Genomic DNA, 11,242 nt, shown 5'->3' with positions numbered 1-11,242 from the left:
TGCTTTTGGAATTATCCTGTGTCCCATGTATCTCTCTCACCCGGTTAAACAAATCCCGAACTGTGCATCCAATTTGTTTGTCTATGTCTCGGATGATATTCTTATCTGCTTGACTGCGCGTTCCCGACCTTGCGAAGATTTGCGATGAGCTGGCATCTGTCTATCTGGAACTTCCATCGGACGCCTGCGGAAATCACATCGGCGTAAGTCTATTCCGCGTGAGACCGCATACATGTTTTATCACCGTTGATCACGCTTTCTTGTTAAATTCCGGGAAAAAAGATACCTCCTGGGAAGTTTCTTCGTGTATCGATAGTGTGATTTCAACTGGCCGTTGATATTTACGAAGCCACCGTGATAAATTCGGAGACCTTTCGCCGACTCTTGACTGTGTACGCACTGAGAAACGCTTTGCATAATGCACATACAGTAATATATGTTATAACACATGACATTGGGAGAAGATTGGATCCAATGCATTATGTGTTTTATGCATTGCTGCATACAAGTTAAGCAGGCAAACTCGAATTTGCGACAGAAAAGCGTAATGCATTATAACATATTTTACTGCACTTCAATACTTTGTGTTTAGGATATGGGACACTACCTTTTCAGTTAGTGCTATTATAGAACTCTCAGGGTGTGAGACACGGTCGCTTTGGATGGGTCTACAATTTCCTTTGTTCACAGGAGATGGACTAGCTCAGGTTAGTTAACAGTTTTCTTTCTCGATATAAATATACATTCATTCGCGACTGCATTGGATGCAGCACTCAATAATATTCTACAGATCCAATCAAGCACAAGTCCATCACCACAAAAGATTAGATTGTCCTCTGACAATAGAAGTCCTGGCAATCATTCACGTGATAGTGTCTATAGAATGGAAAATTCAATAGTGGCATTAGAATCTGTTGAGTAAACGTTATCGCACTCTTGACACTTCGACACTTCAGTACAAATGCTTTGACTCTTGCCGATACGTTGACATTTGAAGATGAATCTTGCTATTAGTGTAGTGATGTCCTGAGCTGTTGGAGAACCTCTCCTTTCAGTGCTCATGGGTGGACACTGGACAAGAAACCAGGGCACCATAACGATTCATGAACAACTCATGCAGGCTCGGTTTGATAACATCAGGCAAAAAAATTTCACTATAGCTGTAGTGAATACAATCAGTATTGTCGAGTCTCTTCAGAAAACAGTATAAAGACACTCACCGAGGAACCATCCCTATTCCCGGCCCCAGAAACTTTACATTTTGATTAAGAGTCGTGAGAATGCTTAAATGTCATTTAATCGTGGCGGCGCATCATTTAATTTAATTTAAATTGAAACCAACAATCCTTTTTTTTTTGGCTATAATGATTATTTGAACACTGTGATCCGTTTCCATTTGACATATGATTTCCTGACATACAGACATCTGGTTCCGTACCGTGTTTACTCAAAGCCACTTAACCGCACATGACCACATATATACTTAAAACATCAAGGAAGTTGGAGAATTATTACGGCGTCAAGCCTGTATAGCAGCGGCCTGCGGAACACCGTCCTTTTCCGGACCGTCATCATACACCGTCGTGCGACGCATGTCGCGAATTTCCATCTGGTCACTGAATGGAGTTGCACGATGCATCGTGCAGCGATTATCTATAAAAATATGGTTAATATCTGCGGAATGAGGTGACTCGGGGATATCTTACCCCAGAAAACCTGTTTACGGGGACGAATCAGTTTTCATACACGACAGAAGTACATATTAGGGAGAGGGACTCACAAGATCACCTGGTTGGCGCCATTTCACTGCTAACGTATATTGAGGTTGCGTACAATGATCGATGAGCTTCCAGATTAGTTTCTGGCTTTCTTCCTTCGACATGCCAACAACCTCTGCAGCATGAGCGGCAATATAAAGAGTCTGAAATAACTGGGTGAGTAGGAGCAAAATCGTCTCGTTAGAAGTTATACCTCTTCACCGTCCGGTGCGATCTGCACAAGCTTATGGTAAGCTGGCTGCTTTGCACGCCTCTCGTCCTCCGTGATAGTCTTATACTCCTCAGGTGCGGAAACCTGGCGAGAGTGCCAGAGACTGGATGATAATAGCGCATTCATCATCAGCGCGCTGGTTTGGGATACCCATAAGTTAAAATCCCTTACTCATGCTTGATCACTAGTCCGCGTAGCTTCGTCTTTCGATCCTCGGGCAAGTCTCGATATGCACGTCGTACATCAGCAAAACCAGTATCGCCGCCTTCACTGGGGATACGATGAGCAAGAAGAATCGAATATTTGCTACGATGCTGGTTAAATGATGAGTCGGTATGCCACAGTGCGTTTCCTGTTGGAACAGTGTTGAATCCTGTTGACACCACAATTTTTGTCGGAATAACACGAACCCTTGTTATACCACCATCGGCGACTATTTTTCTGCACTATCGTACCATCAGCATTGGTGTTGCCCGCATCAAACAATTCAGGGTAGCCAAATCTGTCTGGTACGTTCGGACCACGAAATTTGGGAACCTTCTCTAGTTCACCGAGTTGCCTGCTGAATGCAATATGTGCCTCATCTGTAAGACCAGTATTGCGGTAGACTGTTACTCCAAATCTATGATAATATTGATTATGTGTAAGGTCATTCTATTGCCAGTAATAAACTCACCTGTTCTGAGCTTCGATGACGTCCTTAATCTGTTCAGCAGGAACGGGCTTCGAAAAGTCAATACCTTCAATCCTACAAGTAATGAGACAAATATTTTGTTAAATGCAACGCGGAGAGCGCTTACTCAGCACAGAAAGTAGGATGGAGTGGTTTGCAAATTAAGGAACCTATCTTGATAGGCTCAAAAGAAGCAGACCCATTGATAGTTCCAATCGTAGCGTTTGAAGCACGAGTGGCAGTCGTCGTTGTTGACATACTCAAGCCGTCGATACCAATACAAGAGCAAGGTGCGATACGCGTACAGACTTCCGCAGGTCCTATGTCGGCCTCTCTTATGTGGTGTAGGACGGTCCGCTCATCCTCGTGGTTTACAAGACGGCAGAAAGTCACGAGTTGTGCATGGCTGGTAAACTGTATACCAGTGAATAGACAGTAATTCATAGCCTTGTCTCATCTCCACTAGACCAAATGCAATTTCGAATCGGCAGTAGTATTATTGAGGGTATATGGAGTGAAGATGTGTTACAGAGGCCAACGGAAATATGATGCAGCTACATGGTAGACTCTAAGCTTGAGCTTGAATATTTCGTTGGCTGACGATGGGATGAAACCATCGTGACCGTGAGAAAAATACTGGAGGTTCATCTATTTTTCCGCTTGGCCTTTTTTCAATTTTTCTGTCGGTTTACCTCTCCATGCCTAAGAATAAATCAAACTAATTCGCTGTGAAACTCTCTCCATTCGGTTTTTCGACATTCCTTGCCGCGCAGAAAATACGTGTCATGTTCTCTCGACTGATCGGTTGAATGTTTAGCTTGTCTGTCGTGTTCGCTCAAGTATTTGTTTGCCGGGCGTCGCTATTCTATAGAACCTATACTAATAGTTCCCTGACTTGCAGAGTTAGGCTAGAGGAAATGATGGGTTCTTTGCAATAAAGCAGTGCTGCAGCACTTTGGATAATGCCATTGCAAGAGTCGAAAACGACTCTTTTCAAATATGCTCGAAAGAAGTCGGCATTGACAGACATCCGCACAACACAAAGTAAATACACGAGTAACAATACCCCGATATTGGGCCTCCCAACGCGGGCAAAAGTAGGATTCAAATAAAACGCACTGTAGAGAGTGGATACATTATACAAATCGCACAATCTGTTACCAGCAAAATACGAACGACAAAGACGTGATTTTCAGCACACAGTGGAACTCACATTAGCTGTTTTCCATACATCAATTTCAGTGGTTATTTCCGGGGACGTCGTTGAGCCATGGGTAGGCGGAAGGGAAGAGAGTGTAAGGGGAAATATCGGAGTAATTCCGATCCGTGGGAGTTCCAAAGAACTGGTTCAGCATGAATGCCTGGATGTTTGTACTACGGCAGAATCGCCTCAGCAGATCTGCAAATAATTTGGTTATAAAAGATGCTTACTATCCGAAGATATCACAGTGAAAACTGTCGCGAATTGCAACCCCGACTTTATCGCCTACACCGAGGAATTCAAAGACCGGCTTGGCACCTATGAATGTCACTCTGGCCTCGCCTTCCGGGTTGGTCTAGGAAAGAGTCAGAATTATTCTAAGCTACAGAAGAATAACATAATTACCCAGTAATCAGTTTCTCCTGATACAGAAAATATATAAGCAATTACAAATGAAGATGTTTGTCTGTGACAAGACGGCACCAACCTTCATCCCAGATGATTGCACGCTATGAGAGTTAAGTCAGACCTTGAACCAAGTGTCCACGCGGGCTCGGAGAGTTTTACTCACGGGAGCAACCAAGGCCGCGTTCAAGTGAGCATCGAACGGAATTTGGTGTGTGTTGTTGACAAAGTTGATCAAATTCTTGTTCATCCAATAGGGGAATGCACCAGTGATATTCGTGATCTTCTCGTTCTCGCCGACTAGAAGCAAATAAGTGCTCAGGTAATAATGGAACATCAAAAATAATGCTGACGTTCTTGGAACTGGAATCGCCAGGGTGCAATGCCCTCTGCTCCACTGGACATAGGCATAGTAAGGGTAATCTACAATAGACTAACTAAGAAAAGAGTTGGCTATATTAACGGAACTGGAACTCACGCGTTCATCGAATATACCAGCAGCAAGAGCAGCCTTGCCATCACGGCTACAACCAATGGCGCCGACGCGTTTTGCGTCCAGCTCAGGTGCTACTTGTTCAATCGCATCCAAAACGCGATGGAAGCCCCAACCCCACGCGGTGATAACACCTTTGAAAAAATTAGTTACAAGCCAGAAGAATATCTTGCGTCGTATAAATTTACCAATGTCTCGACCGGAATACAAGTCCCAGAATGCTCCTCCTGGGACAATGTTGTCGGCAGCAACATCATTGACGCTGAACGTCGCCAAAGCAATGCCTGAGCCTAAGAAGACCGTGTTATTCACAGGATCCGTACTGATCACGACTGGCACAGGAGCTTTTGGCGTGGCATTAACGCTCGTCGGCATCGACAGTGTCGCTCCGAACGAGGTCGAATTTTCGCCGACGGAAATGTTGATCGTGATTTGGCTACCATTTCTTGTAGCCGTGACGTGCTCCAGGGAATGGTTGGGATAATACCCGTACATATACTCTTGGACAAGTGTCTTCAATTCCGCCCGGCGACATTCCCAATCCTCGGGAGAACGGACTGATTCATTATTAAAAAACTTGAATGGATTGGGTAGAGCTTCAATGATCGGCAGATCTGTGGGGAACGGGAGAGGGTTAGGCAGTGATGAACACGATCTAGCGCTGGCAGTGCCAACACTGAACAACACAAACAAGGATGCTAAGATCGCAGAGATGGCCATTTCGCTCGTCTCGAATAGAAATTGTGTTGTCCTAAGCGGCTTTATATATTATTTCCTGGGGTTTCTTCGGACAATCGGACCACTGTCGTCACGAAACTCGGTAGCACTCAGTCCTCATGGTCAAAGCAAGCTATGCATGACACAACGAACGATGGGGGATAGAAGTACGATCAACATGGACTAAAAATACGAAAGCCCGAAGAGCTAAAGGACCAGCTTCATGAAGTGGTAGAGACGATTATAAATATCAGAGAAGGTCAAAGAAGTTCCAGGTGCGCCAGTAGAAGAGTCAGATGCGCCATGCCCATAGCACGAAATTGCCTTAAGCCTGTGCTCACATGACCATTACTGGCCTCGGTATCGGTTGCAGCGGAAACGTCGGCTCCGGATTGTGAGGTGCACAGGGCCGCCAAGTGAACAGGAAGGCGCGGCGGCAAAAGGTTTGCGCACTTTATAAATAACAGAATGTGGGGCTGAATAGTGATTCAGATGAACTCCGTTTATGTTAATATAACTATAGAGAAGGCGACGCACATTCGACAGTGCCTCTTGTTTGCCTTGCAGAGCCATGCAGTGAATCAGCCAACCATTTCTGAAGTACACTGCCACAGTAGCAGGCCCATAAAGTGCCTAGTAAATGAGGAAACCTCACTACAATGGGTACAGTCAAAAACTGTTCCTTTAAACGGAACATAATTACACACTCAATTCTCAATATTTCCCTCTAAAACTTTAACTGTAGGTACTCATGTATTATTTGAATACATGTAAGAAGTTTGAGAGAGATTAGCCGAGAAATAAAATTAAGAAAAATCCGACAGTTTGTGAATCTGACAGAATTAACTTGTAGTCTGCTTTGCAAAATTTCTTGTAGTGTTTCCATTGACCCATGTATTCTGAAACTTTGTACATATATCAGTTGATCAACACATCAGTTGGTGAATTGCTTAAGTCAAATCTGGCCTTTTAGTCTCAAACTTCATTATACACACACAGCCAAATTATAAGCATAACACACATGAACATTGTTTATTTCAAAGTAAAATTACACACAAGATGTAAACAACATCTTGGAGAGTTAAATAAATGGGGAGCAGCAGGGGCAGAGTGCAGGGTGTGGATGGAAGAGGAGGGGAGGCAAGAGACAATAGTAATAGTACACAGAGTGGAGACAACAATAAGCTACATTACAAATGTCCAAGATGCTAAGCTACACAATACTGTACAAGGTCAGACCAAGGTCGAACATGGTAGTCTAGAACCTAGACAACAAAGTCAACAAGGCTTGAGAAGTACCCACCTATATATCAAGGACAGACAGTGTTAGTTAAAGGTAAAGAGAAAAAGGAGAAGAAAAAGACAAACCTGAACAATGATCTACAACGTTGGCATCGACAACGAGTGAATAAATAAGATGAGCACAACAAACAAAAGGAGGGATAGGAAGGAGGGGGCGAGTGTGATGAGGGGATACAAGACGAGAAAAGCTGAGAAGTGATAGAGTGGTGGGAGAAGTGAGCAAGGAAAAGGCCTGTCAAGAAAAAGTCTGCTATGCGACGAGCTTGCCAAGCTCGCGACACGCTTACTGGACGACCTCGTAGAGGTAGCAGCCAGGGTATTTGCTCTTGATCTGTTCCTCGATCCACCAGTATGGAGTAAGGTACGTGACATCCGTCTCGTCAGCAGGGCCTCTGCTGCCGGTGAGGATGCCGACAATACGGCCGTCCCTGGCGAGGACGATAGAGCCGGAATCGCCGGCGTCGGAAAACTTGCCGTGCTTCTTATCGTAGGGCATGACGGCCATCTCGACGGAGGTGTGCTTGATGCCGTACTCGGGATAGTAGCGGGTGAAGGATTCGAGTCCGTTAGCGCGACCGACGGTGGTCCCGGTGGCCATACCATTCTTGACGACGAAGAGACACTTGTCGCCGTTAGCCTCAAGGTTCTGGGGGTTTCGGATCTCGGCGTCCTGGACTACACCATAAGCCTGAAGCAAACCATCCTGGGGGTACCGGTAGTCCTTTCGATCAGCGGCGTTAGGATACATCGTGTTGCGGAAGTCTGAGATCGAGAGGTTACCGCCTGTGAAGGAAAGAAACATCAGGTTCAGATAAACTGAAGGAAAAACGACGCGAGAAAAAGACGCACCAATATAAATTTTGTTTCCCTTGAAGGCGGGCCAGTCGATCTTCTCATCGTACAGCTCGATCAGGGCCCAGTCCTTGGTGAACTTGTGGGGCTCGACCAAGACCTCAATCTTCTCAGAGTGAAGCACGTAACCAATGGTGCGCTGGTCAGGGATGGTGCGCCGTTTGGTGACCTCGTCATGGAGCTTGTTCACCTGCTCAATTGTCTTTGTCGCCTTCTCCACCAACTCAATGTGCTCCTGACGCCTCGCAGTAACCTTACTGTTCTCCCGCTCTTCAGGCTCCCCCAGCGACTCAATTACGTCATTCCAGGCCTCGATGTAGGTTAAGAGGTCACCGATGGTACCCATCATGGCCTTGACGGAGTCACCATAGGCCTTGTTGCCGAGTGCAACGATCTCCTTGCTTGTCCTTGGTTGCGTCACGCCTGTGTTGTTGGGGAAGGCAGGAGGGGGACAGGCGACGTGTGCACAGGTCAGCATGGCGGTGCGCTTCGTGTCCTTGCCAAGTCGGAAGTAGAGAGCCACAGTGCCCTCATAGTGAGGATAGGTGAGGGGCGCGATGGCAAGGCCAAGAATAGTAGTGAATGGTTTGCGAAGCTCGAGGACGTCGTCGAGGGTAGGGTTGAACGAGAGGAGCTTGGGGCCCGCAGCGACGGAACGAGTGATGGTGGACTCGACGAAGGCCACCTCGACGTCGGGGAAGCCAGCCTCGGCAAGAATCCTCTTGACGCCGTCGGCAGCGGCAACGGCGTTGTCGTAGAGGAGGGACTGGGGCTCCACACCGACGGAGACGATGAGAGGACAGAATGGTCTAGCTTCCCCTTCGTTGGCGTAAGCAAGGGGATCGATGGAAGTCCACTTCACATGGATGGAGTCAAGGCTCTCGTAAATGAGCTGGCCAATAGAGAGCCATTTGGACCCAATCGCGTGACCGATGACGGGGCGAAGCTCGCGAACGATGCCCTGAGCCTCAGGACCCTTGCATACAGGCCAGCTAGGGCCTGACTTGTAGATGCAGGCAAGGCCACTTCCATAAAAATCACTGTTCGCGTTCGGGTACCTATCAGTGAGGCGGGTTGCCTTGACAACATCGTCCATGACTGTCTTCTTCCCGTCCCCCAAGATTGAGAGCTTGCCTAAAGCAAAGCAGTCAGCAAGGAAATCATTGTCAAAGTTGAGTCTCTGAGCAAGCTCTTGAACAATGACAGAGGACACTGTCATGTCAACAAGAGATCAAGGAAAAACAAAACAGGAAGGAAAAATCAATGATCAGTAACGAGGGTGGATCAATAAAGCAAAGGCAGCTTACTTCTGAAAAGACGATTTTTTCATTCTTTTAGGAAAAGAGTCAGGAGGCAGATAAAGAGTTGACAAGGTGAAGCCCTGCTTGGATGTACTAGTCACGTGGCCAGTCACTGTGTGTCAGACCATCAGTCCTTGAACCATCACTACTCCTTGAACCACCCCTGTCATTTTACATTCACAACACCTTTTCTCATAGTAGAAAACATGTATTAAGACTTGAAATACTGTAATATTATTGCAAAATGTTTATATAATAATAATAATTGTTAAGTTTTAACAAGTGTAGCAGGAGTGCCCTAAGTACTCTCTCTTATTGAGACATCAAGCAAGTGTCTACCTTATATACTACATAGTGAAGTCTGATAGTCTGAGACATTCCAAGTGCAGTAATTCTACATAAGGCAATTGGGGATTTCCTAATCCAGAGTGCAATCTAATACTCCCCTTCAAGCATTAATTAAGAACTAAGACTGTATGCCTAATAGTTTGTTTAGATGCTTGATCTGTAGGACGTGGAGAGCCTTTGTAAGGATGTCTGCTAATTGGTTCTGTGATTGAACATAGCATACATTAATGTAATTGTTTTGAATGTAACATTGTACAAAGTCTTTTTGTAAATCAAGATGTTTAGTGCAAGTGTTGTACATTATTTTGTCAGACTTTACAGTCTTTATTGTACCTTGATTATTGTAATAAATCATAATGGGTACTGATTCAGTCTACAGTACTTCTTTAGCAAATTGTTTGAGCCAAATAGCTTCTTGAGTAGCATATGCTAGTGCTTACAACTCTGCTTTGTAAACAGATAGTGGTACCAGGTTTTGCTGTTTGCTTGACCAAGATATAGTCAATTTAGCTAATTGAAAGATGTAGCTGTTTATTGCTTTATGTCCTTCTGTCATTCGTCTGTCTGTATCACAATAGCCTTGTAGTTTTAAGGTGTTTGTGCTTCCAAGTTGAAGCCAGCAATTTGTTGTATATTTTAAATACACAAAGTAATGTTTCACTACTTTGTAGTAATGTGTTTAGGGCTTTTGTAAGTAGCATGCTAATTGCCCAGTAATATAAGATATGTCTGGCCATGTGCAGTCTGCAACATATCTTAACAATCCTACCATATTTATGTATAGTGTTGTTTCATTATTACTTTTGTTTGTATTATACATATTGTTTGTATTGTTAGATAGATCTATTCCAGGAGTAATAGGTGTTTGTAGTGCCTTTTCATTTTTGAAGTAGTAATGCTTGATTATACTTTCAATATAATGCTTTTGCTATAAGCTAATTGTTTGTTGAGGTCTATCTTGACTTATTTTAATACTAAGTAACCAATGTATTTTGTTACTATTAGTAAATACAATGTGTTGTCTTAATGCATGTTTAAATACTGTTATTATAGCAATAGTTTCACTAATAATTGTAATATTGTTGATGTGCATAAATGTTACAAGAATCATTTTATTATTTTGTTTCTTGTAAAATACAGTGTGATTGTAATTAGCTTGTTCTAATCTGATCTTAAGCAGTAGTTTGGTAATCTTCTTGTACCATTGTCTACCTGCTTGTTTCAATCTGTATAATGCTTTATTTAAGTATAATGCTTGTTCAGGTTTAATATCTGTAAGTAGCCTGCCTAGTAACAGTTTCACATAAATGAGTTTGTCCTCATTTAATTCTCTGTAAAGATATACAGATTTTACATCAATCTAATGTATTTTGTAGTTCTTAGATACTGTCCAAGATAACAATAATTGTACTGTTGATAGTTTTGTTACTAGAGCAAATAAGTTGTCAGAATAGAAGTCTATTCTATTCTTTTGAGTGTATCCTTGTACTACAAATTGTGCTTTGTATTTGTCTATTCAGCTGTTAGCTAGTCTTTTGATTTTATAGACAAATTTCGTTCCAATTATATTTGTATTTATAGGGGGGATAGTATATATCTATGTGTTTCATTGTTGAAGTGACTGTATTTCATCCTTTATAGCTTTAATCTACTGTTCTTTGTCTATATGTGTTATAGTATTGTAATACATTAATGGATTGTTATAGACTTTGTTAAGGAATTTGTTAAATTCTGTTAGATACATAGTTAGGTTTATATTGTCTTTGTAATTTAAACCTATAGTTTGTTTAACCAGTCTTAGCTCTTGTGTAGAGTGTTGTATAACAGGTTCTTTATCTTTATTATTATTATTAGGAAGAGTTTCATCATTGTTTGATGTATCATTGTTATGATTATTCTCCCCTTCAATCCTAGACATTAGTTTGTCTATGAATTGTATGTTGTGTTTGACAGTAACTTTA

General features: G+C 43.2%; 3 protein-coding genes across 3 annotated transcripts; all 3 read right to left on the bottom strand.

Moving 5' to 3' along the window:
• Nucleotides 1-1,392: 1,392 nt before the first annotated feature.
• FOMMEDRAFT_119961 (alpha-ketoglutarate-dependent 2,4-dichlorophenoxyacetate dioxygenase) lies at nucleotides 1,393-3,011 on the bottom strand. Its single transcript, XM_007264471.1, has 8 exons — nucleotides 2,790-3,011; nucleotides 2,666-2,737; nucleotides 2,400-2,611; nucleotides 2,161-2,341; nucleotides 1,972-2,092; nucleotides 1,781-1,921; nucleotides 1,707-1,716; nucleotides 1,393-1,653 (listed from the first exon to the last, which is right to left on the bottom strand). The coding sequence occupies exons 1-8, from the start codon at nucleotides 2,918-2,920 to the stop codon at nucleotides 1,520-1,522; spliced, it is 1,002 nt and encodes a 333-aa protein (XP_007264533.1). The 5' UTR covers nucleotides 2,921-3,011; the 3' UTR covers nucleotides 1,393-1,519.
• Nucleotides 3,012-3,900: 889 nt separating this feature from the next.
• On the bottom strand, nucleotides 3,901-5,481 carry FOMMEDRAFT_187173 (uncharacterized protein; the record flags this gene model as incomplete). The annotated part of the gene is made up of 8 exons (XM_007264470.1): nucleotides 3,901-4,036; nucleotides 4,094-4,218; nucleotides 4,269-4,285; nucleotides 4,351-4,372; nucleotides 4,435-4,568; nucleotides 4,622-4,691; nucleotides 4,747-4,895; nucleotides 4,950-5,481. 8 exons carry the CDS (start codon nucleotides 5,479-5,481, stop codon nucleotides 3,901-3,903), a joined length of 1,185 nt encoding a protein of 394 aa, XP_007264532.1.
• Nucleotides 5,482-6,607: 1,126 nt separating this feature from the next.
• On the bottom strand, nucleotides 6,608-8,803 carry FOMMEDRAFT_119956 (uncharacterized protein). The gene is made up of 3 exons (XM_007264469.1): nucleotides 7,630-8,803; nucleotides 6,847-7,563; nucleotides 6,608-6,781 (listed from the first exon to the last, which is right to left on the bottom strand). Exons 1-2 carry the CDS (start codon nucleotides 8,726-8,728, stop codon nucleotides 7,064-7,066), a joined length of 1,599 nt encoding a protein of 532 aa, XP_007264531.1. The 5' UTR covers nucleotides 8,729-8,803; the 3' UTR covers nucleotides 6,608-6,781; nucleotides 6,847-7,063.
• Nucleotides 8,804-11,242: the final 2,439 nt, after the last annotated feature.

This window comes from Fomitiporia mediterranea (assembly GCF_000271605.1).
Source record: "Fomitiporia mediterranea MF3/22 unplaced genomic scaffold FOMMEscaffold_4, whole genome shotgun sequence".
NCBI classification, from domain to species: Eukaryota; Fungi; Basidiomycota; class Agaricomycetes; order Hymenochaetales; family Hymenochaetaceae; genus Fomitiporia; species Fomitiporia mediterranea.
Note: the sequence above shows the minus strand (reverse complement) of the source record. Positions and strands in the feature narration are given on the sequence as shown.